General features: G+C 37.9%; 2 protein-coding genes and 3 long non-coding RNA genes across 10 annotated transcripts; 3 read left to right on the top strand and 2 right to left on the bottom strand.

Annotated features, from left to right (window-relative positions):
• The first annotated feature begins 954 nt into the window (after positions 1 to 954).
• On the top strand, positions 955 to 14,069 carry LOC113676782 (uncharacterized). Its single transcript, XM_027193492.2, has 17 exons — positions 955 to 1,184; positions 1,286 to 1,348; positions 1,582 to 1,600; positions 2,053 to 2,075; positions 2,822 to 2,944; positions 3,202 to 3,808; positions 4,183 to 4,406; positions 5,194 to 5,308; positions 5,973 to 6,039; positions 6,733 to 7,044; positions 7,876 to 7,987; positions 9,039 to 9,095; positions 9,345 to 9,478; positions 10,006 to 10,127; positions 10,478 to 10,813; positions 11,265 to 12,208; positions 12,786 to 14,069. The coding sequence occupies exons 1-17, from the start codon at positions 1,089 to 1,091 to the stop codon at positions 12,981 to 12,983; spliced, it is 3,552 nt and encodes a 1,183-aa protein (XP_027049293.2). The 5' UTR covers positions 955 to 1,088; the 3' UTR covers positions 12,984 to 14,069.
• Positions 10,986 to 15,925, bottom strand: LOC113676784 (uncharacterized). The gene is made up of 3 exons (XR_003446737.2): positions 15,597 to 15,925; positions 12,746 to 15,491; positions 10,986 to 12,239 (listed from the first exon to the last, which is right to left on the bottom strand). It is a non-coding gene; the product is annotated as an uncharacterized LOC113676784 (long non-coding RNA).
• A 107-nt stretch (positions 15,926 to 16,032) lies between these two features.
• On the bottom strand, positions 16,033 to 17,540 carry LOC149034115 (uncharacterized). The gene is made up of 2 exons (XR_016182967.1): positions 17,138 to 17,540; positions 16,033 to 16,951 (listed from the first exon to the last, which is right to left on the bottom strand). It is a non-coding gene; the product is annotated as an uncharacterized LOC149034115 (long non-coding RNA).
• A 58-nt stretch (positions 17,541 to 17,598) lies between these two features.
• LOC113676783 (vesicle transport protein USE1) lies at positions 17,599 to 23,231 on the top strand. Of its 3 annotated transcripts, none has more exons than XM_089194023.1 (8): positions 17,599 to 17,732; positions 18,300 to 18,367; positions 19,322 to 19,371; positions 20,160 to 20,238; positions 20,609 to 20,786; positions 21,339 to 21,375; positions 21,905 to 22,067; positions 22,682 to 23,231. In XM_089194023.1, exons 2-8 carry the CDS (start codon positions 18,314 to 18,316, stop codon positions 22,862 to 22,864), a joined length of 744 nt encoding a protein of 247 aa, XP_089050149.1. In that variant the 5' UTR covers positions 17,599 to 17,732; positions 18,300 to 18,313; the 3' UTR covers positions 22,865 to 23,231. The 3 variants fall into 3 exon arrangements, with proteins under 3 accessions (XP_089050149.1, XP_089050148.1, XP_027049294.1); XM_089194022.1 differs by having other exon boundaries at positions 17,675 to 18,220; XM_027193493.2 differs by lacking the exon at positions 17,599 to 17,732 and having other exon boundaries at positions 17,790 to 18,367.
• Positions 23,232 to 23,952: 721 nt separating this feature from the next.
• Positions 23,953 to 26,589, top strand: LOC113676764 (uncharacterized). 4 transcript variants are annotated; one of them, XR_016182965.1, is made up of 4 exons: positions 24,606 to 24,973; positions 25,494 to 25,527; positions 26,017 to 26,085; positions 26,176 to 26,313. It is a non-coding gene; the product is annotated as an uncharacterized LOC113676764 (long non-coding RNA). The 4 variants fall into 4 exon arrangements; XR_016182964.1 differs by lacking the exon at positions 26,017 to 26,085 and having other exon boundaries at positions 24,597 to 24,973; positions 26,176 to 26,589; XR_016182966.1 differs by lacking the exon at positions 26,176 to 26,313 and having other exon boundaries at positions 26,017 to 26,092.
• The last annotated feature ends 1,157 nt before the right edge of the window (positions 26,590 to 27,746 follow it).

The raw sequence follows: 27,746 nt of genomic DNA, 5'->3' as shown, positions 1-27,746 counted from the left end.
TTTTAAATATTGTTTTATCATAGTTTCGTTATCAATACGGGCTCTGCAATTTTTCAAAATGAATTGCTTAGCTACCGTTTAAGTATTTTGAAAAGTATTGAAGGTTTTGTTAATCAAACAGACGCACCAAGTAATCGGTGTTCACCAAAGTTGAGCGAGCAACCACTCCCCCCCTTTCCTCTGAGCAATATTTCCACAGATAAAATATATAAATATCTTCTATTTTTTTCCACCATTGAAGACATTAAAAAGCAAATGATTTCGTTCAAATGATTACGCTGAAAGTGCATCTAAGTATGAAAACTAATCTCGTACCCAGATCCTACCTTCTAACTGTAACTGAAATGTAGGATCCCTTCTGGATCCCCTACCGACCGTGGAGGATCTAGGTACGAGAGTGTATGAAAACATGTAATTGGAGGGGGGCAGTGGGGAAATAAGCCACCTATTCCCCTATTTTTACCACCCTCCCCCCACCCCCCCCCCCCGCATCCAAGCTACCTCTGTGCACTGAAGTAGCGCTCCTTTACCCACTTAATTCACCTCTTCCCCCCCCCCGAACTAATTTCTCTAGTAAAAAATTTTTCAATCTACTTTGCTAACCGAGGGAAGTGTTCCAGTGCTCTCTCTAAAACTGTAAAGTTGTGAAAACCTGTTGAAAATCTGAAAATTGTTGCGCGTTTCGGCTAATTTGACCAGAAGTTTTCGTCTTTCATACTTGCTACAGTCTTGAACAGAATAACGGAGGAAAAAAAAAGGATTTTATCCAGTAAATCCTACTGGTTCTTGGAGTTTAAATTCGGCCCTTTCAATTGATAAGATCTTAGTTGAACTTTGTACGGATCAAAGTGCCTTCTTCCATCGAGAAAAGCCTGGGGTAGTTTCATCCGGGTCTGTTATATACCATATTTGGTAAGTGAGTGACATAATGTGTTCATGAAGATTCTATGTCGTCACTTTTGTTTTGGTCGAAGGAAGTTGCTGAACAGGCTGATTTCTAGAATTGCACAGTAAGCGAAAGGGTTTTTACCCGTAATACTTTCGTTCGAAGGCTCATTTATTTCTTGGAAACGCCTCGAGTTATTCAAATGACCGACAGGGTCAAAGTAAAGGCCAGATTCAATGGCATTGCTCGGCGATTCGAGATCAGTTCTCCCATATCCTGGGAGGAATTAACGTTTCAAGTAAGTGTTTTTAAGCAAGAATTTCTTTTAGCCTGGTCTCTCCTTGGCTGGTTTAAATTAAAAGATTGTAAATCTTTTTCAATAAATCCCTTCTTTTCTAGATCAAAGAACTGTTTGATGTGCAAGATTTCACGCTGAAGTATATTGACGACGAAAACGAATTGGTAACTACATATTTGTTCCTGCAATAGTGCATGCTTCTTCTGCTGTAAACACTGGTTAACGTAAACGGAAAAAAACCATCGTATTTAATTCAAAGCACTCTTTGCAAAGATGTGAACTATTTATATAAGTTACTAGATGAAATAGCATTATGTAATGGTCTTCAATTTGGGTTTAAGGTTTTACATGTCAGTATAGATGATAATGGTTCTTGTATCTTTTCTGTTACTTTCAGGTCACGATTGGAACACATGGTAAGTTAGTGAAGGAGAGTAAATCGATGCTAGTCATGGTACATTTTAAACATCATAAGTTCGATTGCATAGTCAGAATTTCAAGGAAATTGTTTAGTTGTGGGTCAATTTTCAGCTGTTTCATTTTCGTTGCACTTTTTAGTTGGCTTAAATTCAAGTTACATGCAAGTTTCGAACCCGTCATGTATTCTAGAATTAATATTTCTGTGCTGGTTCAGGCTGCTTTCCATTTTTCAGAAATCCATTCGATAGCGAGGTTTAGAAGACACAAACAAATTAAATTACTGAAAAAAGAGATCGTTCAGTTTCCTTTGTTTTCCGTTAGAAATCTTTCTCTAAAGGAAAATTTTGAAACATTGAAAAAAGCTTACGATTTCCATTGTTTGTCGGTCATTGTTGTAAAAAACTAAATTTAATGTTTTATTGATATGTATTTTTAATTGATGTTTTAGTGGAACTTGAAGAAGCACTAAAGGTGAGCTCTGAAATACCTTTTTATAAATAGAAAATGAGGAACACGGATAGTCATAAATGCAAAGGGGAGACTCCCATCAGTGAAGTTTTTGTTACTTTTTCAACTCTAACCCTTTACATCTTAACATCAGTTTGCATATTCTCCATACTGTTCTCTATAAATTTCCTAAGGTGCTGATGAAAAGAATTTGTCTAACAATAAAGAGCTTCTTTTGTTGATGATCATTTACTTTTTTCTTTTGACCTTACTGGTTGATTCAGGAGTGATAGCAAAAAATGTGATTTCCTCTGGATTTGACCCCATTTTTTCACTCATTTACTATCAGCTAACTTATCAGCTAACTTGAACAGGATTAACTCAAACTTCCCTGTAACTCAAACTTCAAGGAAAAATACATTTAGCTAACCTTCCCAAACTTATCTTTAACACTCTTCTAAAAAAGCACAAATGAAATAAACTGTGTGTACAAAATTGACTGTTGATTGTGCAGAATGGTAAAAACATGATTCTTTCTTAATTCTTAACAGGATAGTTGAAATTTAATGTACACTGATCCTGATAACTTACACCCTTGCTAACTTGGACTGTTTTTTGTTTCCTTGAGTCAGTGGGGTTCTACTTCAGATCTTCTCATCAATTCTGCTTCAGCTTGTGATTTCCTCTGAGTTATTAATTCTCTTCCTTTGCTGTGGTTGTGCAGGGAATTTCAAATAGAGTGTCTTGTGTTTTTCTGGCTTTAATTTCAGGTCACTCAAAAAACAGGTTTATTTAGACTAGTAGTGGAGAGTCCCTCTGATCCACAAACATCTGTGCCAGGAATTGAAAGTCTTAAAGATTTACTGGTAGAAAGTGAGGAAGACACACCTGTGGTAAGTGTTGTTTGATGTCTCCATCATGAGATATCACTAACTTAGTGAGTATAAGGTGTACAAGTTACAGTACAGTCCAAAAAGTAGAGTTTCTTTAATTTAGTCCTTCTGCCCAGAGTAGATTCTTAGGGATCGAAATAACAAACACTACACTTATCCAAAAATTAAGGACTTGTGGGTTAAAAAGAAAGTTCCTTGCTGCATGTGTGTGAATGCGGTAACCATTACAGTCAGTAAACCTTTTTACTTTGTTTCAGCTTCAAGCCCAGAAACGTAAGTTAATCTTCAACACTACCACTCCATCAGAGCTAAGCAGTGCCTACAAGACGGCAAAAATGGATGATGCAGAATGCCAAGAAACTGTAATCAAAGCAAACTCAAATTTTCAGGAAGCTGAAAAAGACTCCCAATTTGAGACAGCTGAAAAGGAACCATTACCAACTGAGGGGAATGAAATAGTGAATGGCAGAGGTGATTCAAAAGTGGTAGATGAAACTGTGGAATCTGCAGGTGTACTACAGAATCCTTCATCCACAGGGCCACCAATACATGAGAGAATAGCTGACGAGTCCACAGCTGACCAATATATCCCTTTAATTGAACTAATGCAGCCAGTTCCGAGTAATCCTTCCCAAGTTTCAACTTCATCTTTTGGGAAACCCAAAAGAGCTCCAAGAAAACCTAAGGCAAAGAGCTGCTATTTCCAGTTGGCTGAGAATATTTCTGATGAGTTGGCAAACATGAATGAGAAGCTTCACAAACGATTGCGGAGTTCGCTAGATGTATTAAAGAGTGAAGAACATGTTCCTATGGAAGGACTTGGAGATTTTGGAGAAGATTCATATGTGTTTGTTCCACAGCAAGGTGACTAAATCAAAAAATTATATGTAATATTTGAAATAAAGAAGAATGTTCTAGAAACTATTAGGTTTTTTTGCTTTTTATCTCATCTAAATTATACCTGATGCTGACACTGGCCAAATTTTGAGATTCTAACAAGTAACATGGCCTTGCAAAAATTGTCCTCAAGAAAGATTTTCAGTGTGGGAGAAAGAAAAATTTATGTTTTTCAGTTTCTGTGTTTCTAATCCCAGGTAGTTTGGATTTTGCAGTCAGATGCTTTACTAACTGTACTGAAGAGAACTCACTGACAAGCAATACACATAAATCCAGGAAAGACAAAAAGATGGAGTTTTTTGTGGGTCTTGTTCTGAGCCCTTTTTTGTTATTAATCTCAGGTGATATGACGGCTATTACTGGAGCTGTGAAGGTAGAAAATGAGAAGTTGTTGTCTTCTCCCAATGAATCAAATGAAAGCCAACCAAAAGCAGAAGGAGAAGGGGAAGTTGAAATGACTGCCAATCCTGATGTTTTGAACCCATCAGCCAGTGGCAACAAATCTAATCAGGGCAGTGTTGATCAAGAAAAAATGGTAGAAGTCGTTCAACGAGTGGTGCAAGAGGTAAAGAAAGATGAAATAGAATAAACTGCTATGTGGAATGAAATCAGAAAAGTGATGAGAAAAAATACTAATATCAGATCGGAGAAATTATTCAGTAAAGCAATGATCTTGGCAGGTGAGCTGGAATTGAATCGATTGCAGAAAAGAAGCCTAAAAAATTCAGGGGGGTAAGTTTCTAGAGATACTATAGTGCTGCGTCATTGGGGGAGTATAGCAAGGTAATTTAGTATTATCAATTGAGTTGATACTACTAAAGAGTTTAAAAGTTGAGGTTTTGTCAGCTTTTAAAATTTTTTCCGGTAGACAATTTGCATTATAGACTCAGTTAATAACAATACTGAATTAACTTAGCCTAAATTATCCAGGCTTCAACAGGATTCAAACCATGCCTCCTAGATACTAGTTGGTGCTACTAACAACTGAGCTGTAAAACCACACATTTGGAGCCAGGAAAATTTTAGTGCCTGGTTTATCTTTTCCTGTAGAGGAACCTGATCACAAATTTTTTTCTTTAATTGGGACTTTTTGACAATGTTGGAGACATTTCTTGATATAAAATCAAATTCTCAGAGCTGAAATTGCTTTAAATGCATCATACTCAATGCAGATAGTTTTTATTTAGCTCTTGGGAGTTAAAGAGTCAAGCTTTTTAAGTAAGTGCAGAGAGCAGTTTTAGAACATACATTGGATGACAACTCCATACAAAATTATTATAAATAAGTCATTAATCTTACTTAAAAATATGTAAGCTAAGACTACAAAGGTTCTTTCTATTTACTCTATCTAGTCTGTGCCACAAATAGTGGAGGCAGCAATGAAAAATCTGCAGCAACTTCACCTCAGCAGTCCCTCACCAAGCTCCTCGCCCACACAAACATGTGACAGGTTGGCCTGGGGTAAAGGTATGGCTATTATCCCTTTACACCATAACATCAGCATGCATATTCTCCATACTGTTCTCTATACATTTCTGAAAGTGCTTACAAGGAGAAATATATTCTAATTTTATGTCATTTTAGTCATAAAAAGTTTGTGGTTACTCTTGGTTTAGAAACAAATATTCAATTTCAGCAAAGTGCTGTTGTTTGTATGGAGATGCAGTTATGTCTGATGTGGATTTCAAACAGATATTTCTATTGTGCATTGCTAGTTTTTTTCAAACAATGAGGTTAACTGGGTACATGTCACTTCATGAAACTCTGTAATGGAGGGTTTTTGAAAATGTATACCCTCCTAGGTGCAGCTTCAACTGTAGTAGAGGATCCAAAGTTTGATGCCAAAAACGCAGAAATGTGACATTTTAACTCTTAACAGTGGCCAATTTACGCTATCAACTCAGTTGATAAAACAAAATTACCCTGCTATACTCTCTCAACAATGCAGCATCATAGTTTCTTTAGAAACTTACCCCCTTTTTTCATTTGTCTTTTGTTATGTTGATCTGTTCTTTGATGACAGGCATCCATGCTACAAGTCACACAATCAGCGATTCTTCGTCAGCACTTTTTATTTATTTTTTAAATCATTATTTTCATTATTCTAACCAAAATGTTGTTGTTTTATTAGTTGTTCATAAAGGTATAGTTTGTGCTTCATGTGGCCAAGCTGTCTTTGGAATCCGATACAAGTGCTGGTGAGAACAGAACAATTTTAATTTTTAAGTTGATGAAGGGTAGATGTGACCCAAGTGAAAACATTTATGTTGTAGTTTTTACAGAATTTCAAGGTCAAACCAGTTTTGTTCCAGGTGCATCAGTACAATTTGTAAACAAAGAAAAATCCAATCAAACACCTTCAAATCTTTTCAATCAGAAATTGTTTTAAACGTAAAATTTATGTTTCCCAGTGTTACAGTAAGGTGATGTCATTCGAAAATGTATTTCTTTAACCCTTTAACTCCCAGATCAAATTTGTAATTCTCCTTACTGTCAACCATACAAATCTTATAATATTAGTTCAGAAAATTTAGTATTGGATCAACTTATTATCCCCAAATTGATATTATTCTTTATTCTCATCACTTATCTGGTTGATATTGTATTGATATTGTAAGGAGAAATTCTGTCTTGGTCACTCAGGGGAGTTGAAGGGTTAAACTGGACTCTTCACTCTTGAAGTGTTCAAGCATTAACACAGAAAAGGTTCTAAAGGTGAAGACATTCTCTAGCAGATGCAGAAATTGAACTACAGTACTTGTAAATTGTATATTGAGGCTACAGATTGGACATCGAGTAGGATAAGAATGAATGACTTATTTGGTCCAGTTCCATTATTAGATGGAGACATTCTCAGCTTCACTTTTTTGTTTTAATTTGTTTTTCTACAGTTTCTGCAGAGATTACGACCTGTGTGAAAAGTGTGAAGGAAAAGAAGGGATTCACGATCCTAATCATTTCTTTGCAAAGCTGCGAAACCATGTGCCAGGAATAGGACTGAAAAATGGAGAAATGGTGCCAGTGTTGAAACATTTTGTGTACAAGATGACAGTTAAAGAAGGGTACAAAAAGGAGAAGAAAGAAGAGAGAAAGAAGGAAAAAGATGAAAAGAAGGAAAGAAAGAAGGAGAAACTGATCATTAAGGAAAGAGAAAAAGAGAAGAGAGATGTTAAAAGAAGGATAAAGAAGGAATGGAGGCAAATGTAAGCTAAGATCTCAGTAGTAATTCCCCTAACTGTCTGTGGTACAGTTCTTGTGATGTTAGTTTGGAGAATTTGGTATTGTTTCGACTAATACCTGGTAATCCCCTAGGTTATATTTTTCTTTTTCTCTGCCACTTGTCCGCCTGATATTATATTAATATTGTAAGGAGAAATCTGTGTTGGTCACTCATGGGAGTTAATTGATTAACCCCTTAACTCCCATGCGTGACCAAGACAGAATTTCTTCTTACAATATTAATACAATATCAAGTGGACAAGTGATGAGAATAAAGAAAAATATCAGTTAGGGAATGATAAGTTGATCCAATACCAAATTTTCCAAACTAACATCACAAAAACTATATGGCAGACAGTTAGGAGAATTACTAATGAGATCTTGGGAGTTAAATGATTAAATAGGTTCTGAATACCTACATTGTAAGTAAATGCCTATGAAAAGTTCTGTTGTCCCATGCGGATGTTATGATTGTATGTAGTTGTGTTTTGTTTAGTAGTTGTGATACCTGTAATTTACTCGGATTACTTAACATCTCTGAAAAGTTCGGTTGTCCCGTTAGAATAACAGGACAGAAGTAGTTGTGTATGGTTTTAAATTTAGTTGTTTTGATAACTGGAATTTTTGTGGACACTTTTGAAGAATATGAACATACATGTGGAAACCCAGTTGCAAGGACCACTGTGGTGTCATGAAATTGAGTCTTACAGCTAACAACAGTTGTGCAATTCTGACCAATTATTTTTCGTCAACTACATGTAGCGTTGTAACATTTATCTGACCAAAAACTATTAACTTAACTCTTTTGACGACAGACGAGAGAGTGATGCTGACACTTCTAATGAGAGGATGGGAAATTGCCTTAATGCAGAGTTCATAGCCGATGCCAGCATACCTGACGGTACAGTTATAAAGGCAGGACATAAGGTGAGACACAGACGATTGTTATTCAATTTGTGCACTAGCCGTATTAAATTCACCTTTTGGGCTTTAGATTTCACGTATAGTGTCAAGTGACTTTTGATGTAAACAAACACCGAAAGTTCGGACATGGAGTCGAGCTCGCAGCACATGTGTTCAAACTTCGGCTTTGGAAATTTTTCTTAAATAACTTCTCACTTTCAAGAAACGTTTCTTCGCTCAAAATTGGTATCTTTCTTTTATCATTTATTTGATCGTGCGTCAAGCAAGTTGTCATTTCGCTGCCGTTGAAGCAGATTCGAAGAATGTCCGAACTTTCGGGGTTTGTTTACATCAAAAGTTACGGGGCACTACACGTGAACTCTAAAGCCCAAAAGGTCAATTACAGAATGATGCGTTATTTGGTGAGCGAACCTTGATGAAATTTACCGGCGAGTAAAAACTGTATTAAGTCAACAGCACTAAGGCAGTGATTAAACAAACCCAGCCGTTAGAAATTCAAGACGATCGACGAATTTTCTGTGTAATTTAACCAACAGTTTTTACTATAAATACAGTGCCCATCCACATAAACACTGACCGTTCCTCATGCTAATTAGACAGACGCGTCTACAGTAGACGCGTATGCTTTTCTGTCGAGACTAGTCTGCGTCTGGTCTCAGACGCGCTCTACACGAGTTTGACGCGCACATTTTGGTCCCCTTCTCTTTTAGCTGCGCTGTAGTATGGCATAAACCCTGTTTTGATAAAAACCATGGATTCTGAAAAACATTGAAAAAAATGTTTAATTGCAACCTTTTCATTAATCAATGTGAAACACTAGGTCTAAAATGTTTCTTGGCATTTCATCAAATCGAATTTTCAAATTTACAGTTTTTGCGATTAAATTTTGCAATATTCTCTTCAAAACATAACGGAAGGCTGCCTTTTTCGTTTGGAATCTTCGTGGCAGTTGGTTCCAAGACAAATATTCTGGATTGTCTTCAAGGGTATAGTTTGAACTTGATGCACGGCTAGTGTTTCTTAGTAAGTTTTCAGTTTTCTCTTTACTTGCTAGTTTCTGAAACGTTGGATTGTGAAGAACAAAGGTCGAAAGTGGAATGCTAAGACAGTGGTAAGACTGTTGTTTTGAATAATTCATTTTGTTGATGGAAGATTATCTCAAACCGTAATATTTAGAAAGCGACGAAAACTCCCATTTGATCCATATGGCCTTACAGATGCCTCTCCTACTCTGTGCGTGGCTCATCTTGTTCACTCTGATGTTGTGGAACGTTCTTTTGGTTATCGGTGCCCAACCTTACATGTGTAGATATTGAGTCTAAACTGTTTTAACATTCTGCTGAACATCTTCTCCTCACAGCTTCAGTGTCTAGAGGGTAACATCCTAGTTGCTACAGAAGAAAACAAAGTTGAGGTACCGTCCTTGAAACTAGATGAAGAAGGTGAACTTATGGTGCCGTTCATTGCTCCATTAGCACCTGGGCGTTATGAAAGGTATTTGAAATTCGTATCATACAGAAATTTTGTCATACATTTATCAGTCTGTACATTTTACAGTCAGTAAGAAAGACAACAGTTATGGAGCAGTGAGGGGGCAAAACGCATTTTATAAAAAGTTAGGGTCTCATTTTGTGTATGTTGAAAACTTCAGCCTCAGTTGTCGGAGTTTGTCGTTGATAAAAGGGGGTAAGTTTCGAAAGAAACTGGTGCTGCGTCGGTGGGAGAGTATAACAGGGTACTTAAGTGTTATCAACTGAGTTGATAGCGTAAACTGGACACCGTAAAGAGTTTCAAAGCTGACGTTTCGAGTGTTGGCCCTTCGTCACTCGCTAAAGCTCGAAACTTCAGCTCTGTTGAATTTTTGAAATTCACATTGAATTTTTTCTTTCTAAAGTGATAAACGTTAAGTCACATAGCTCCTTAAAGAAGTTATGTCTACCTGAAAATAACGATGTCTTGAAAGCCCATTCACTGTACTCCTCCAGTGTCAAGAAATAATTATTGATATATTTTTGTTGTAGTAAATGGCAGCTGTGTCATCACAGTATCCCATTTGGCCCTCTCTTCTGGTGTCAGATTGTTGTTGAAGAGGAGAAAGTTGAAAATGAGATGCTGCTTAATCAGGACAGCCCAACAGAGACAGGTATTATTCGTCCGCTTCAAACAGTGTGTGTAAAAACACTTATTAAATATTTAGTTAATTTTATTTGTTAGTCAGTTAGTAAGTCAGTTCTGTATGATTTAGTCATTCGTTAATTTAGAATGTAGTAACTGTATGAATTCAAATTTAAGCTGTCGTGTGAGTTTTCCAAATTGTGACAATTATCTTTAACTTTCTTGAGTGAACTTGCCAAGTTTGACCTTAAAGAAGTCTGCGGCTCCTGATTCTCAAAACGGTTTCTTTTATCCACGACAACAGCTGCAGGAAATATATTTTATAGAATATTAAGTGTCAGAAGTCTTATGTCATGTTTTTTTTTTCACCCAAACAAGAAGCCCCCAAGTACCCCAGTTATGACAGCACCACCCTAATTAACAGTGCATTCCCTGAACGCGACACCTCCCCTGTCAGGAAGCTTGTGGAGGACTTAGTTCTTCAGGAACCAATGGCCGAGGAACCGGACGAAGCATCGGGATCAGACGTATACCTTAGTTCTACCGAGGACACAGCAGAATTCGAGAAGATTAGGCTGCCGTTAGAATCTGTGACCGTGTCCTGCCAAACTGCTCAGTTCTCCGAGCTGGAGTGGGATGCAGCTGGGTGTGGCTTGGAAGCAGAGTCCTTTGACAGAGCTGAGATAGAGGAGCTCGTGGCTTGTGCTGTGGAAGGTGTGAACTCTTGTGATGGTTTTAAGGGCATAGGTTGTTCACACACATTTTTTTTTATGTGCGCTGGGAAGGAAGTACTCCCACCTCCACTCCCCTGTGCTCTCAATCGAGACATTCTCTCATCTCATTCACGTTCTTGGCGATGGGCGATGATAAAAGAGAAGATAAAGGGGCTTTTGAAGAGTGCTTTATTTTCCGACATAAATCTTCTCTGGCTAATTTTTTTTCAAACTGTTTGTGTAGAAACGAGAAAAAGAAAACAAAGAGTTTAAGCATAGAAGCGAACGCACGAACACATGGATAATAAGCCCAACAATAGGCTCAACGAGGGACCTAACTGGTCAAAATGTGAACGATAAACCGAAAAAAAAATATATAAAAAAAAGCGTCAGCAAAACCGTTGAGATGTCACATTGTTTTTTCTTAAAACGTTTTAATTTTGTGTCCACAGATGCAACAAGTGACGTCGAAAGCGTCGCCACTGATATGTCCGACGAGTTCATGGTGGTACCCGTCCCTCCTTGCTTTGACCCAAACGCCCCCCTGACTGCAGATCCCTCTCCGGTAACTGTTAGTGTCACAGAATATAAGCAAATGACCGAGAGTCAACAAAGAGCATTTTCATTTACCCTTAGCGATCAGCCCCCTCTTAAAACCGAGCTCGATAGAGTTCCTGGTACTACTTTTTTCATCGATCAAAGGAGTGTGAGCAGTGACGACACTAGTATGGAGACAATTTCCAGGACCACTGTCGATGAGGATGACAAAGTATTTGAACCGTTAAATGACTCAATCCCACAACTTCCTGATCCACCTGTGTCAGAACCACGGTTGGAGGGTCCTATAGCACCGGAGGAACCTCCAAGAGACTTGAGCTACGAACCCACTCTACCCGAAACGCCCATCATAACTGAGCCTGTAAACGTCCCTGTTCCTGAACCAACGGCACGCGATGAGGACGAAAGTGATGTTAATGAAGATGACAACGGTGATAATGATGATGAGAGGACGGGGGCTCCTGCAGTACCAGATGTCACCTCGCAGCCAATAGCAGCACAGCCTGTCTCCAGCAGTGATGAACCTGCTCCTGTTGCCTTGCAGCCAGAACCATCCTCTCCTGTCGTGATGGTCCCTACTACTGTTCCCGTTAGTGAAGTCATGGTTGTGAAGCGAGTCCGTCAGAACAGTGCTAGTAGTGATTTTGCTTCCAATGTGGTGTCCGATGTATTGTCCACGGCGATAGATGCCGCAGCCAGCGCAGGAAGGGCTGTTTACACTACTGTGGAGAATTTCCTTTCTGGTGTACCAAAACCTGAGGCGACTGCAACATACAATCCCGCACAAGGATGTGAAGTGTCCGTTAATCGGCCATCAGAAGCGGAACCATCTTCTAACGTAAGCCAACCAGCTCTCAATTTTCCTTACGCTTAGAATTTTAATTGAAATATGGGTTAGCGCATTGAAGGTGTCGAACCTCTGGTTGCTTCAACTTTAAACTATATAATTTGAATTTCGAAACCGAATCGGAAGGTATGGACTGAACTAAAAAACGCATGATCTGCTTGCGCGGATTTACGTTTCATTCGTCACCAGTTGCGTTTCTTTTTGCTCTTGCGAGCGAGAATTTTCGTTTTGGATGAACAGTGGTGCCCAGGCTACAGCGCCTAAGCCGCACGCAGTTGCAAAGCCCGTTCACCACTGTGAATTGTACAATATAACTTTATAACTTTATTATTTGTATAGCGCAAAATAAATGGTACATGATCTAATACGCTTAAAATGCACAATGTTTCATAGCCACAAAAGTCAACCTGATACGAATGCTATTTTCCTCGAAACCCAAGCTTTCCTGCTTTTATTACGGCTATAATAAGCTATAAATTTTCTTGTTCTAATGCATGGAATCTTCACCTGATTGTCGTGGTAAATTACCTGTTTTGACTTACATGATTTCTACTCCTTCCCCTCACAGGAGGCTCCTGTAGTAAACGAAGTAACCTGGCCTCCTGGTCGATCCACTTCTACCTGCCATGAATGTCTAATGGAGATGGGCTTTTGCAATCGCAGGCTCAACGAACAGCTGCTGGAGAAACATAACAACAATGTAGCGAACGTTGTCAGTGAATTGTTGTCTTTAACTGACAACGACTGGTCGACGCGAAGGCACTAAAGAAGAAAGCTGGGCGGCTAATTTTTATCTTCACCTTTTATCTGTTATCTTTGCATATATTTATGTTTTTTTTTTTCTATTGGGAGCAGAGAGTCTTATTATTTCCTTTAAATTTAGCCCTTTGGACCTCGCCTTGAAGACCGAGAAGGCAAGAACATCTACGCGTTTTGAAGCTTTGTCTTGGGTTTTGCATCCTAAGGGATTCAGCCAAAGTTTTCAATCTTGGTCGATCTTCTCTATCCAAGGCTACCGTTGTTCCTAACAATTTTAACGTTGCTTTTATTGCATTTTTCTCTCTTGCCAAAGTAGTATTTTGTAGACTCCTCTAAGTCGCAGATAGATTTGCACGTTGCTAAAATAGCTCTAAATACTGATATAGCTCCTGCAAACTTCGAAAAACGCTATGCAATTTGGATGAATTCGAATAACTCGGATTAACTTTTATAAAAGGTTGCTTTGTTTGTACTTGCACTCAAGAGTCGTGGGGAAACTTTTCAGTCTTTAGGGTTGTTGGTTTTAGGAAAAGGAACGGTCCGTGAGAAGTTAAGGTTTTGGCCCTGCAGGTATCGCTTTTCATTTGTTTGTCACGCAAACTTAAAAAGTCACGCAAACGTCTTTGTCAGAAGCTCTCTAGCCGACCGCACTTTCGAATGATCATTTTGAACATCTTTGTTGCGGAAGGAATCTTCAGGTTCCTTATTTGTATATAGACACTGGAACGGTCTGTAAGCAGAGGTACATTGGTTAGGAATTTGTCGTTTTGATTCTGTTTTTTTTTTTCCATTAAGGATGAATCGCTAGCCAGGTCGGCGTGTCTTAATTGTAACGCGGAGTTCTTGGGCAAATTTTTTTGAAAAGATATAGTTTCAATTTCTTACCTGGCCACTTGTCATCTTGAAAATGAACACGTCTTCATCTTCATATGACCAGTCCGATATATTTCTAATTTGTATACTTGACTTTATGGAATATACGTAAATAGTTATATCTATGAGGGTCACTGGATTGACTATATCCATGGTCAGTTAAGACAAGCAGTGTTAGTGTGAGCTTAGAAAATGTAAATAAATACTTGGCAATCTGGGACCATCAGTCTGGCCATTATGTTGTCTATGCGTGTACTTAAGCTCACCATTGGGGATGTGTCATGCTACTTTTTTTGTTCGTACCGCGTTTTTACAGCAATTCTGTGATTTTTTTTTTTAACGGTCGCGCGGCAACATGAAATCGACTTGTATATGATTAAAGATCAAAATGTTGTGAATGGTGAAGTCATTTATGCGTTTGAACTTCAATCAGTAACAACCACATCAGTATCAGTAGGTTGCGCATACCTTGGGCAAGCTATCAGCGACCAGAACAAATCGATCCTCAAGTCCTTACCCGTACATATTTTTCTCCTTTTAAAATTTTTTTACACTTTCTTTCGCGTATAGTTTTAATCAAAAGAGGAAAAACAGGGAGCACTTTTTGGCACATAAAAGTTAAAAAAAGCATATAGAATTATTTCTCAGGACCGGTTTCCTCAAAGTTAAATTAAGAGAAGCCAAAGTCAGTGTGAAGTCTGATTTCAGATCTGAAAGCTTAAAAAGAAAATTCAGTACGATTCTTTTTGTCTATATCTAATGATTGGATGGTTTAGGAAAAAAGGGAGAATTATCCTATTAAAGGCATTTGACCAAAGGAGCAACTTGGCAAAGTGTTTTGACCAAAGGGATGAGATAAATAAAGAATAAGAAGGAATTTCATTTTGTTATGCTTCAGTTGAAGTTATCACAACACCCTCTTGTAAAATATCCTCAGGGATTAAATGATAATTTTTACTAACAATTTATAAAGCGTCATTCGCTCGGGATATTCGATCGTGCGACGGAAACTTTCCTTTTTTAAAATTCGTGATTCACCCAAAGAAAGGGCAATTTTGAATTATCTTTGTCATCTCAGTTGGCGAACATGGACGTTGCCGCAGTGAACAGTTTCTAGTTGGTTCGTCACTCAACGGCCAGATCGCGTGACGAACTTAAGGAACATGTACGTTATCACGTCTCTTTTGCAGGTAAATTTGTTACGCAATCGAGATTAAACACAAGTGATCACGTACTCAAAACCTCGGATGAATTTTCGTGTCTGACTAAGAAGTCAAATTTCTAGCCTAATTTTTCAGGTCTATGTTTAAGCTTTGCACACACATCCACGACAAACCGCTTTCCAGAACTTTAAACTCAGGATTATGTTACACCGTGATGATCCATCATCTAGGCAAGCGTAATTTGTGATTTAGTTCACTTCGAAATGAGACGGGATGACTTCTGGGGCGAAGACTGTGGTGTTTGTGACTGCGTTTGAGCTTTTATATGGAAAGGCCATCTTCGCTGTGTTTCAAGTTGAATGTTGTCCCTTCCAGTGACTTCCGTAAAATTGGTGACTTGCGTCTTTTCACCAGGCGAAGTATCCGTATGAAGATGATTCACATAAGCGACACTAATTGGCACAGATGCCATTCTTTTCCTTGTAAAAGAAATAGTCTAAATAAAAGACCTGACGCTACAAGAGCCTATCGGTTGAGGCAGAGGGTCAACTAAGGTAAAGAGTACATTTTACTTTGCTTCTTACCTGACCTTCTTGCAGAGCAACTCCTGAATTTTTGTTCGATTTGGAACCGACAATCGTCTTTGGAAATTAGAAATTAGCGTCAGGAAAAAACTGGCTGGAAACGTCAACGTTTTCCGAAATCAATTTGACAACACTTGTTCCATCAATCGCATGCACTTAATGAAAGCGACGGGAACAGAGATCGTTCTCGTCCTCTGAAATGTCCTAATGACAGACAGCCTTTGTCTCGGAGCAGCACCCAGATCCGTCATGCAATAGTCATGAAAAATAGATATTGTTCTCGCTTGATTTGAGAAACAATTACGTTTGTTTGTTAAGTCTGCATTACGGGATATTGATCTAATTTTTTTTCGACCACAACAACAGGGTTGACTAGAAATACAATAGAAACACCATAATCCTGTCACTATTTACTGTAACCAAACACAACGTAAACGACTATAAAATTATTTTATTGTTAATCATCGCCAGGATGAATGTTTTCGGCAAAATGCCGTCTAACTTCATAATTCATAATGCATACAGTTCTTTGCTACGCTTACTTGCAAGACAGGCATATAGGATTTCCGTTGCTGTTTACGCAACGAGCAACTTATGTTTCCTCCCACGCGCTGGGATATTGAGATGATTCTTATAATTCTAGCGTCTGCTTGAACCGAGTGCAAAATGCAGAAATTGGCTTCCAGGATGTCCACTGGAGAATTCATGATAACCGCGATTTATTCAGTCTTTCCTCAAACTGATTTCCGAGATAAAACATGTCAAATTGTTACACGTGAATCCTGAACACATGTTGTGATTTTGAACCTTTGATTACAAGGGAGCATCTCATTGGCGTGACGTCTACCCCGATCTCGACTTCCTCATATGAGAAGATCAAAGATTGGCTGTTATTTAGGTTCACGTGCCACTTTGTTTAGTCAGGCTTTTCAGCGCTTCGCACAATTGACACATACATGAAAGAGGTCACGTATATTTTGAAAGGATTCGATAGTCAAGGAGACCGAAAATGAAAAAGGTGTTTCTTCCCTGTTAAAATGCTTCGTAATCACTTCCACTCAGATAAAATTTAGCGTATCTTGCAAATCCGTGCTTAGGGACGATCCACGCACTCTTTAAACCGTTGTTCACTTGGCGCTGATGAGAAAAATGGCAGACTCTGGAGGGAAGATTGCAACATCGTTTGCACATTACAGATGCAACTAGAAAAAGGCCTTCTTTCTTGTGCAATATCCTGATTCTTCTCATATTTTGCCAGTTCAGTACCATTACTTTGTGCTTTCGTTTCCGACATGGAATTTCTCTCCAACTGCTTCACATACGCTGAACTTATCGGAACGGAAGCCATTTTTTGCCTGTGGAATGATAGATACAATTTTTTAACTGTTATCATATTTGCACGCATAACGCATCGATCGGCCCTTGGCATAGGGAAATATTTATAGATATTTTCGACAATATCATAGCCAAAATATAACCAAATACACATTTTGACTGCATTCGGTGTAACCAGCTTTGCTATTAAGACCAAGTATACTCGCCTTGATTTCTCGAGTAATGCTGAAGTCCTCAGAATTTCACAAGTACGTAAACAGGATAAGTACAGCGAATTGCTCCTGGTTGCGACGGATCTAAAACCTTTCTGAAAACACAGGTCTCTTTAAAAGAACGGGCGTGAAAAAACGGAACTGACAAGTACAGACACAGTTCTCTTCTACCCGCACAATACTTGGAGATCGATTCATATAAAAACATTGTTTCATAATTTCTCTGATTGACGTAACCGAAATACACGTCACAAACTACCTCTGAGACATCCGAATATTTATTCACCAGAATACATGCTAAGGCATGCCCCTATCTGTATATTTAAAGTATGTGGTCATTTTAAGAAACTGCCTCGAGCAAAGTAAGATTTTCCCAAGAGCAAGCTAAAAGAGATCTAATCTGAATGTAAATTTTAAGTTAAGATGGTATAGTTGTCACGCTCTCGAGAGATGTCGCGCAATACGTGATAATTGATCGAGCGCCGCACACGGACGAGAATACTTAAAAATTCCGCATGATTCCAATTAATCCCTACGTCTTAGCAAAGTTAACCACATGGCATTGAGAGAAAACTGAGCGGAATTCAGGGTATCAGTGATTTTCGTTTCGAATTATAAGAATTCTGGGGGTGAGAAAAACTCAGTAATTATAGAGGCTTGTTACTCTTTGCCTTGCCTTGTGATGAGTTGAGGAAGTTGTAACCACGTAACAATCAAAACTGCGAAAAATGAGGCATTGGGCTGTAACCACCCTTTCATATGATTCGTATTTCCTGAAAACGGAATGATGTTGGTGTCCAAATGTTAAACACATTTCTTATATCAGGAGTCCGTGACTTCGCAATAGGCCTGCCATATCCACAATCGAGTACAGCCCCAGGGGAGGGGGGTAGAGGTGTGCTATCCGTGCTTCAAATCCTGACCCTTAATTTTATACCAAACATACCATTTTTCACACCTCTACTGAGTTCGTCATTATAGGAAAGAGGCTGGCCGAGAAACAGTCAGCAATCTTCCGGTGCTCAACTAAGCTGTGAGCCTACACGATGAACCACAATTCTATGTGATACACTACAAGTAAGCTTATACCCATGTAAATTTAAAGTTGCCAACATGGCGGCCTCGAAACTGGAAATAAATTTTCGGCGACTTTTAGAACGATGTGAAGCTATGGCGGAGGAGACTCAAGAAAATAAAGAGAACGTAAACTGGAGACTAGATCGGGTAAGATTACATCACTAATGTTAATTCACCTCTCTGAAAACGTTTCTATTCCAAAATATTATTGTTAACGACTTCACGTACATCATGATCTTTTACATCACAGTGATTGATTTTATACAATTTGTACCGTGTTTACTGGTTCATCGTGAGCGGCTATTCCCACAGACAGGGAAACAATTTGCTTTCAGCGCTTTGAGAAATTTCCTCCTTTTTAATGAAATAAACAAGAGAAATGCTTGACCTAAGGCGATAGAAAAAAAATATATAGAAACCATTTCTTGATTTCAGTCAATAAAAGTTATGAAAACAAGTGATAACCCTATTGGTGCAACGTATTAATAAAACCTGGAAACTATTTACTGCAACATCATTTTTTTTATCATTCATTGCTTATAAAAATTACTAGAAATATAAACGTAAGGGGCCTTGCCAGATGATATACATGGGAGGGAGGTATTAGGGTATATAAGAAACTGCAAAACCATAGAAAAAGTCATTAAAAATCGGAAAACTGCCAAAACAATCAATCAAAACCAAATAACCAAAAAATTTTCACATCCCAGTATCAAACCTTTTAATGATTCAATACAGTGGTGACAAGAGGAGCAAAAGGAGGTTTCGCAGCTATACGAAATCAGTGGAAGGGAAAAATTGCACCAAAAAAAGACTGAATTGACAAATAACTAAAATCAAAATGGAATCAAATTGGCCATGCTTAGTACGTTTTAAACTTTTTAACCCCCGAGAGTGACCAGCACGTAATTTCTCCTCACAGCAATACTGCTGAATCAAATATGGAGGTTATGAGAAAATCAAAATTGGTTGTTAACTAAAGGAGCTCTTGATTGTAAAACAAAGTCTCCTTGTCAATACCAAAGGGAAAGTGTAGAGAACTGTATGGAGAATATGCACACTGATGTTCACAGTTAAAAAAAATTACTTTTATGTTCACAGTATGTATCAACCCTCCAGAGACAAGTCACCGAACTACGGAAATCAAGCAAGTGGGTATTTAAAAACACTTCAAAATACTAACCAGATTCCCCTTTACACATCTCCTGGCAAATAAACCAAATATAATTTGATTTTTATCAAGAAAAGGGTCTCTTGTAGACTGGAATGTCTATGTTAAAGCTCAAATTTTAGTTTGATTCAAAACTTTTTTTGGGGGGGGGGGGCTGAATATCTGTTGTCCTTTATCTCTACCTCAATTTTTTTTAGACATGAAAAATGGAATTACAACAACTATATCTGGTATCAGTGCCCATCAGCTGATGGGATGTAATTCAGTGGAACAATACGTGGGAGATGTTAATATTAAGTAACTCTGGGGGCTCAATGATAAAGCTTGTCTTTATGCTCTCTATTTCTCACCATGCAACTCCCTGATTGTATGTTTGAGAGATGCTTCAAACCTCTGATCCTTTGTGCTTTCCATCAGAGAACCAGTGTCTTTTCACTAACAGGGGAATTAAGTATTATCAACTGAGTTGACAACTTAAATTGGCCACTGTATAGAGTTTTAAAGCTGATGTTTCAAGCATTAGCTCTTCATCTGAGCAAAAGACAAAGGGCTGACACTCAAGACATTAGCTTTAAAGCTCTTTACGGTGGCCAATTTACATTATCAACTCAGTTGATAACACTAAATTACCCTGTTATACTCTCCCACCCATGCATCACCACTGACATTTTCTTTAGAAACTTACCCCTTTTGTTCTTTTCAATAATACTTCTTTATAAACAGTGTAGTGGCTTTGCCATTCTCTTGAAATTTAATCTTATTTAACAGCAAACCAAGTCCTGATGCAATGAATGAGTACACCAAGAAGGTGGAGTTTCTGAAAGGTTTCATTGAAACTCATAAAATGGTAAGACTGGCAATGGATTTAACAGTGACTGAGTTGAACTTTAAATCAATATTTTTTGGCACTAAAGAAACACTCTCCATGAAGATTATATTGACTTTTGTTTTTTCAGGCACATAAATCCTGCCATACTTAGCTATGGAAAATCTTTGTGATAAGATACATTAATGGGGGTAAAAATGAATTTTCAAACTTTATCTAGCTCCCAGCATATGAATTTGTAGTCCAGTAGGTAGTAAGCTTAACTTATATGCACAGGTTCAGTGTAGCTTAGAGCCTGATCACTGTGCTAGGAGGAAATTAGTATGCAAATTTATTTAATAATGGCTGCTGCATGATTATCAATTAAGTATTAGCTGGGGTTTTATTCTAGAAATCACCAACTGAGAAGCTGATTGCCAGCCAGCAGTTGGTGAGACCATTGAGTCAGCCACCCACCCAAACTAACCGCGCAGGAGACGCAGGACGGCCATTAAATAAAGGACAAGAACTACATATCAAGGCAAAATCACAGATAAATAGGGAAATGAGAAATGAACTGCTAGGAACTGGTAAGAACAAACTTCTAAAGTTTTTATTTTTATGATACAGCAGTGGCAGGCCCAAGGCAGGGGTATGGGGGTGCAAACATCTGACCCACCCCCCCTTCCCACTCCAGACCAGTGGATTTTTTTTTCACCTCTTGCCCAACAACAATGAAGGAGAATGGTCAGTGAGTGTGGGGGTAGGGGTGCAGACTGGCTTCCCACTCCAGAACAGTGGATTCTTTTACCATTTATCTGATTCCAATTTAGGAGAAGGGTCAGAGAGGGTGAGGGAGGGGGGTCTGGACTCCCCCTGTACCAGACTGTAACAGAATTTTTTACCACTAGTCTGACACCAAGTTTTTGCAATGACAGGCTACTCAATATGAAGTATTGAATATTTACTTCTCTTTAAATGGTTCTTGGTTTATCAAGGCTGTGGTATTGGAACCTCCCCCTCCCTTCCCCCATCAAAAGATTCCTGGATTCACCCTTGCACAAGAATTATCAGTATATAATCTATGAGCCTTGTAACTGTTAAAAAAAAAATTTTGTTTATTAATTCTCCTTGAAATGCAGACAGTGACAAGAAGGATCCTCTGGGCTTGCGGAAGAGGTAAGAACAGTCATTTGCTTTATTTGTACAGTGTCATCTATAAAATTTATTTTGTCATTTAGAATGAAGCTTTGAATGATTTATAATTACTTATTGATGAATAATCACAAGTTTAATCAACTGCATATTTGGTACTATTGTTCCCATAACACAGATTTACAAATAAGTTTAAAGTATCCTTTTTAATTTACAAAACTTATATTAATAAGATCAACATGTATTAGAAAAGCATATAAGTATACAATTTACAAATAGTTTCTGTCTTGCGGTGTGTCTGTTCAACAATAGATCACATGTAATTTCATAATAGGGAAAGGACAAAACAGTGATTTCAACTTCATATGCAAGTTGAAGAAGTGAATGTTAGTATAGTCTCGCCTTTCAAGTTTACCTCCCACTTGCCTTCCCTCACCTGAAAAGTAGAAAGGAAAAAAATCATACTTGTTCTGCAGGCTAGCCAGTAAATTACACACAGCATATATAATGTTTATAGTCAGATCTGATTCTCCTTGGCTGCACTTCATTTCAGGGCAACAGGTGATAAAAGAGAAACCAAAGATGGGAGCATAGACACAGTGTTACAACATCACCAGAATATGCAGGAAAATATTGCAGAGGAAATGATCAGAATGGCACAGAGCTTGAAGCATACATCACTCATGGCCGGTAATATTATTAAAGAGGATTCAAAGGTGGGTTTTCTCTGAATGCAACTGGGTGAGAAGAGCATGTAGTTCTCTTTGTTACTCCAGGTTCCTTAATCCTTTCAACCTTGACTAGCATCTAATTTCTCCTTACAATATCAGCCCTGAATTACAAGTTGAGGTCATGAGAATAAAGGAAATGATCACCAACTAAAGCAGCTCTTGATTGTTAAACAAATTCTCCTTGTCAGCACCTTAGGAAATGTATAAAGAGCAGTATGGAGAATATGCATACTGATGTTAGGGTGTAAGAGGTTAACCCTTTCAGCCGTAAGTGACCAGCGTCTAATTTCTCTTTACAATATTACCCCTGAATTACACATCAAGGTCATGAGAATAAAGGAAACGATCACCAACAAAAGAAGCTCTTGATGATTGTTAGCCCTTTACTCGCTAACATCTGCATGCATATTCTCCCTTCTGTTCTCTTTACATTCTCTAAGGTGCTGACAAGGAGAATTTGTTTAACAACCAAGAAAATGCGAAGCAAATCGCTTACCAAAATTACCCCTGCTCTGCAGGCTACATCGAAGTGCGAGTGAGCAAGATTTCTGAAGTTTCTAAAATGCTTTGAAATGATTTTTTTCATTTTTCTCATCTAGACACTGGAGAATTCAACAAAACTTGCAGACAACAATTTCGAAAAACTGAAAAGAGAATCGGAAAGACTCGAAGAGTTGACGCAGACGCCCTGCTCCATGTGGCTCTGGATAATGATAATAACAGTTTGTGCTGTCTTTATGTGGATGATAATGTTTATAAGACTTTTTCCAAAGAAATATTGATGCGAATTGTTATAGAATTATAAATATGAAATGCATTTGAAGGGCATTAGGATAATAAAAACTGGAAAAAAAATGACAATGAAACAGCTCGAACAATCACGCCAGCGTGTGAGCGGGCTAAAATAAATTTAAGCCCTCTAAAATCTCAGTTTTTGTCCCGCGAAATGCGCCACAATGCCTGACAAAGTGATGACGATCAGAAGTGGACGTCGCTGGAAACAGATATCGGAAAAGGAAGAGCAAAGAAAATATGTAACATGTTAAGTTACAATTTTAAGAAACTGTGTACGGTGTGCATTTGCGCTTGCAATTTATGCTGTAATTGAATAAATTTCTGTCGAGGTTTCTTTGCCAAAAGGACGTAAAACTTGGTGATTTCACGTTTTTGTTTTGTTTGGGACGCTTGAGAATTGTTTCAAGTTTTAAGGCGCGCGCGCTGTGTCATTGTTTTGCTCAATAGCTGTTTTGTTTTCCTACGTTCTTGTTACCGTCGCCGCCAAGGTTTCTGTGAGTCCCTAATGGGTGTTCTTCGTATCGGTTTTTGTGGAATCTTAAATTTAGGCTTTATATTTTTATATTTGATTAGAATCTAAGATATTTTATCAGTTTTATCAAAGTCGTAAAAGCAAATTTCAATTTCCTATCAATAAATTTGTTTGAAATCCTTTTTCAGTTTCAGGGTCACCTTCTCGATAACAGATTTTCTTTTTTCAAAATACCGTGACTCTTGATTTATTTCCCTTTGCAGGTGTGAATTCATCACACACAATGCCATTATTTCTATCTTATTTTCGTTTAACTGGCAAGGTACACCTGGTATCCCAGGTGTCCCAGGAGTACCTTGGCTGATGTTTCAAAAGATAAATTATCTTGTTGTTGTGGATGACAAAAAAGGGCAATAAGGAAACTGATGGCAAATTGAGGGATTACTTAGTTCTCGAAATGAGTTCAGTAAATTAGCAAGTTGACTCTGTGAAACAAAATGTGTTCGTTAGTCAAAAATGAGCGAAGAAAAAAAACATTACAGTGCCATCGTAAAACTGTTATCTACTGTTTTGTTCCAACACCTGTGGTCGGTTTCAGCAAGAGGACATTGGTATAATTCGACGGCTAAATTACTTTGCGATGGTTTTTTATTTTGCTGGTTTATGTAACGCCATGTTTTCAATTCGCACAAACAAGTTTGTGGGCAAAAGTTCAAAGTCTGGCTGAACATGACGCAAGAAATTCTTTGTTATTTCTCTGGACGAGGAATTTGGTTTTAAGTGTAATGTAATTTAATAATTCTTTAAGTAAAATGAAAATATTTTATGCTTCCACTCGATGTAACACAGGAATACCGAAAAAACTGTTATCCTAAATTTGGTCCTTTTGAAATTCAAATTGACGAGTTTCTCGTTAAAATAACGCACTTGAAAATGTATTATTTCACTTGAGGAGTTTAATTATCAATTTCTTGAAGTTTTAAAAAATTGTGCTGCTGGAGCTCAGCAACAGTCCTCTTAATGACATGCCCCATTAAAACATTTGCCATGCATTTAATAACGGGATCGTAAGCTTATTTTCCTCTTCGAATACTGTTATTCACACTTTATAAAGTCGATCGTTAATTTGTTTAGTAATCATTTGACTGTCCCTATATCTATATCTTTCAATTTTTTATGAGGAGCGTTGTTTGGATTTCACGCTTCTGTGAGGACAGTTTCAGCGTAGGCGGCGAGCATGCGGGGGCGTCAAATATTACAGATGAGTGTGAATAAGTTACGGTAACTGCAACTTATTCTTCATAACTTCCAACTTATTCAGATGATTCATCTGCATCAACAGTTCAGAAAGTTGTCCTTGTTCCATCTCTGCTTGGAAAAAAATTATACAGGCAAACATGATTGTTATTCAATACATTTTCAGCCTACTCTGTGTCATCGTACCGTTGATGACCATCTATTTCCTCATGAGCAGACCTGCGATGCAAAGGGAACCCGTGGAGAATGATGAACGTGCCGTGTTAGCCAACAGAACGATAGCGAATGGGGAGAGGAGATGGGCAAGCGAGAATATAAGTCACAGTATTCAACCAAGCCGAAATTTTCCCACGGAACACGATGAAAGGTACGACTAAGAATTGACGTTCTAACTATTGCTGGCTATGAATTGAAGTTTTCTGTAACTTAAATTGATGATAGTGAAATATTTTAGCTAAAGCTTACTCTAGTACCGTCAATATAGCGATTCTCTGTTAAATTATCTGTAAAACACGTAAGTTAGGCAAGAGAGGAAAGAATAAGAAATAAGGATGTTATTCATATTTTCAAGAGCACTGGCCTTAAAGTTCTCTGTAGCTAGGACTTGAGAATAGACTCACAATTTTTACTTTCTCTCACGATTGCGACTTGACGAAGAAGATCTTTATTAACGAGTTAACTGAGAGTTAAGTTTCTTAGGGCCTGTTTACACGGTGAGGTAACCCGATTAGTTGGAGAAAGACTGAGTTCGCTATTCCAGAAATTTGCAGTCTACCCTCATTCGTATCCCTAATAGCAAGCACTAATAATCAGACCTAGTTCTTGGATAGGTCGTGTGGTATTTGTGGAAATTCATTAAACTTCTTTTCCTCTTTGTTTCTGTTTAGGTCTTGAAGAGTGGAAGTAATCGAGTTAATTATTGTAAGTTTTATAAAGCCGGAGAACGCGGAGCAGAATTGTGTTTTAAAGCTAAGTGCTGGTTGTATGATCCCCGAAATATGACAACACGCAATAAAATGTATTTAGGCAATTGTTGTAGATTAGCAAGTTGACTCTGAAACAAAATGTGTTTGTTAGTCAAAAATGAACGAAAAAAAAACATTACAGTGCCATCTTAAAACGGTTATTTACTGCTTTGTTTCAATAACTGAGGTCGGTTTCAGCAAGAGGACATTAATTGGCATCAAAGCTATCACAAGATTTTAAAATGATTTAAGTTGTTATAAACAAGTTTAAATTTCTATTTATCTGTCTTTTTTTTTTTTGTTACGTGGCAGCAATGCCCTCTTTTTGTTGTGGAAGCAATTTCCTTTGAACTCGAATGCCTGGTTAAGAGTGTTTCGAAAAAAGAGGATTCAATAATTGCGCAAAACTGATTCGAACCTTCTTTTCAACTGTTTTGATTTGTAGCGATATTTCACGAATCCAATGACGACAGATAAGAAAGCGTCTGAAATCATCTCATATTTGCTTATCGTGGTGAGATATAATTATAAGATATAAGATTAGATAGGTCGTGTGGTATTTGTGTAAATTCATTAGACTTTTCTTCCCGTTTGTTTCCTGCAGGTCTTGAAGAGTGGAAGGAATCGAGTTCATTATTGTGGGTTGTCTTACGCCGGAGAACGTGGAGCAGAATTGTGTTTTAAAGCTTAGTGGAGGGTCTCAATGGGGTGATGGCTTTTACGGCTATCGGTTAAAATTTTGGCCAATTTCTGGCTAACGGTTAAAACCTTTCCATTGTTTCCACCAGAGATATTTTTTACGGTTAACTTTTTTTACGACTAACGGTTAAAATTTGTCAATTTTTACGTCTAACGGTGCTAATTGTATGTGCTTAGTGCTAATTGTATGATCCCCGAAATGTGACAACACACAATAACATGTATTTAGGTAATTGCTGTAATTTCTGCAGCATGTTTCAGTAATTATTCTAAGCTTAAAACGAATCGCGTTAAAAGAAATAAACGAAAATTTACATCATCACGTATGGTATTAAAGCTTCAAATTTCTATCACCCATTCACAGTGATTGAACGATTGGCAATCATAACAATAAAAGGAAAAAAAAGCATTTCTTGAAAGCTTTCTTATATCAGTATGACGAGTCAGTCATTTTGTAGTTTCTGCATGGTTCTGGTTCGCTTGTACAAGGTTCGAGATTATACAAGTCTCGAATCATATCCGCTCATGTTAACTCATAGACATGGAATTTTAAGTTTAGTTTATGTCACGACTCGAGACATGACAATCATGCAATGAGTAATTTGTAGCATAAGGAAATCAAATGGACAAGAATTCTAATGTGTAAGCTATCTTTTGGAAAACATTTCCTTTTAATAAATCCTTAAGGAAGGTAAATGAGTCGTGGCATGTTTTCGAATGGAGCCAACACGTGACATTTATTTCGTCTCTGTGGCTTTCCATCTCAAAGTTCGATTGAGTCGAGGTGCGGAACTCTGCAAGAGCAGAGGCTAGCAATGGTGCTGTTGTGATAAATTGTGATAGAATTTAAAATTTTTGGGACGTGATTCCATTATTTAACATGGCCACGTGGATTTTTGGAGACTTACCACCAAATCCCTTCGCTCCAGAGTCTTGAAACACCAAGAAATAGCGCAACACATCTCTTTCCAAACTCTTTAGAATTTATGTCATTGTTAAGAGAATTTTTAAATGTTGGGGAAGATTTACTTTGGTAATCATTTGATTGTCACGCAAGCATCTCGCACACTTTAGAATTCTTTTTCACTTGATACGCTAGCGTAACAATCAAATGAAAAAGAATTCTTAAGAGCGCGAGATGCTAGCGTAACAATCAAACGAAAAAGAATTCTAAAGAGCGCGAGATGCTAGCGTAACAATCAAATGAAAAAGAATTCTAAAGTGCGCGAGATGTTAGCGTAACAATCAAATGAAAAAGAATTTTAAAGAGCTCGAGATGCTAGCGTAACAATCAAATGAAAAAGAATTTTAAAGAGCGCGAGATGCTAGCGTAACAATCAAATGAAAAAGAATTCTAAAGAGCGCGAGTTGCTAGCGTAACAATCAAATGAATGAGAATTCCAAAGTGCGGGAGATGCTAGCGTAACAATCAAATGAATGAGAATTCCAAAGTGCGGGAGATGCTAACCTAACAAT

The sequence above is a fragment of the Pocillopora damicornis genome, chromosome 14 (assembly GCF_964200805.1).
Source record: "Pocillopora damicornis chromosome 14, jaPocDami1.2, whole genome shotgun sequence".
Lineage (NCBI taxonomy): Eukaryota > Metazoa > Cnidaria > Anthozoa > Scleractinia > Pocilloporidae > Pocillopora > Pocillopora damicornis.
Note: the sequence above shows the minus strand (reverse complement) of the source record. Positions and strands in the feature narration are given on the sequence as shown.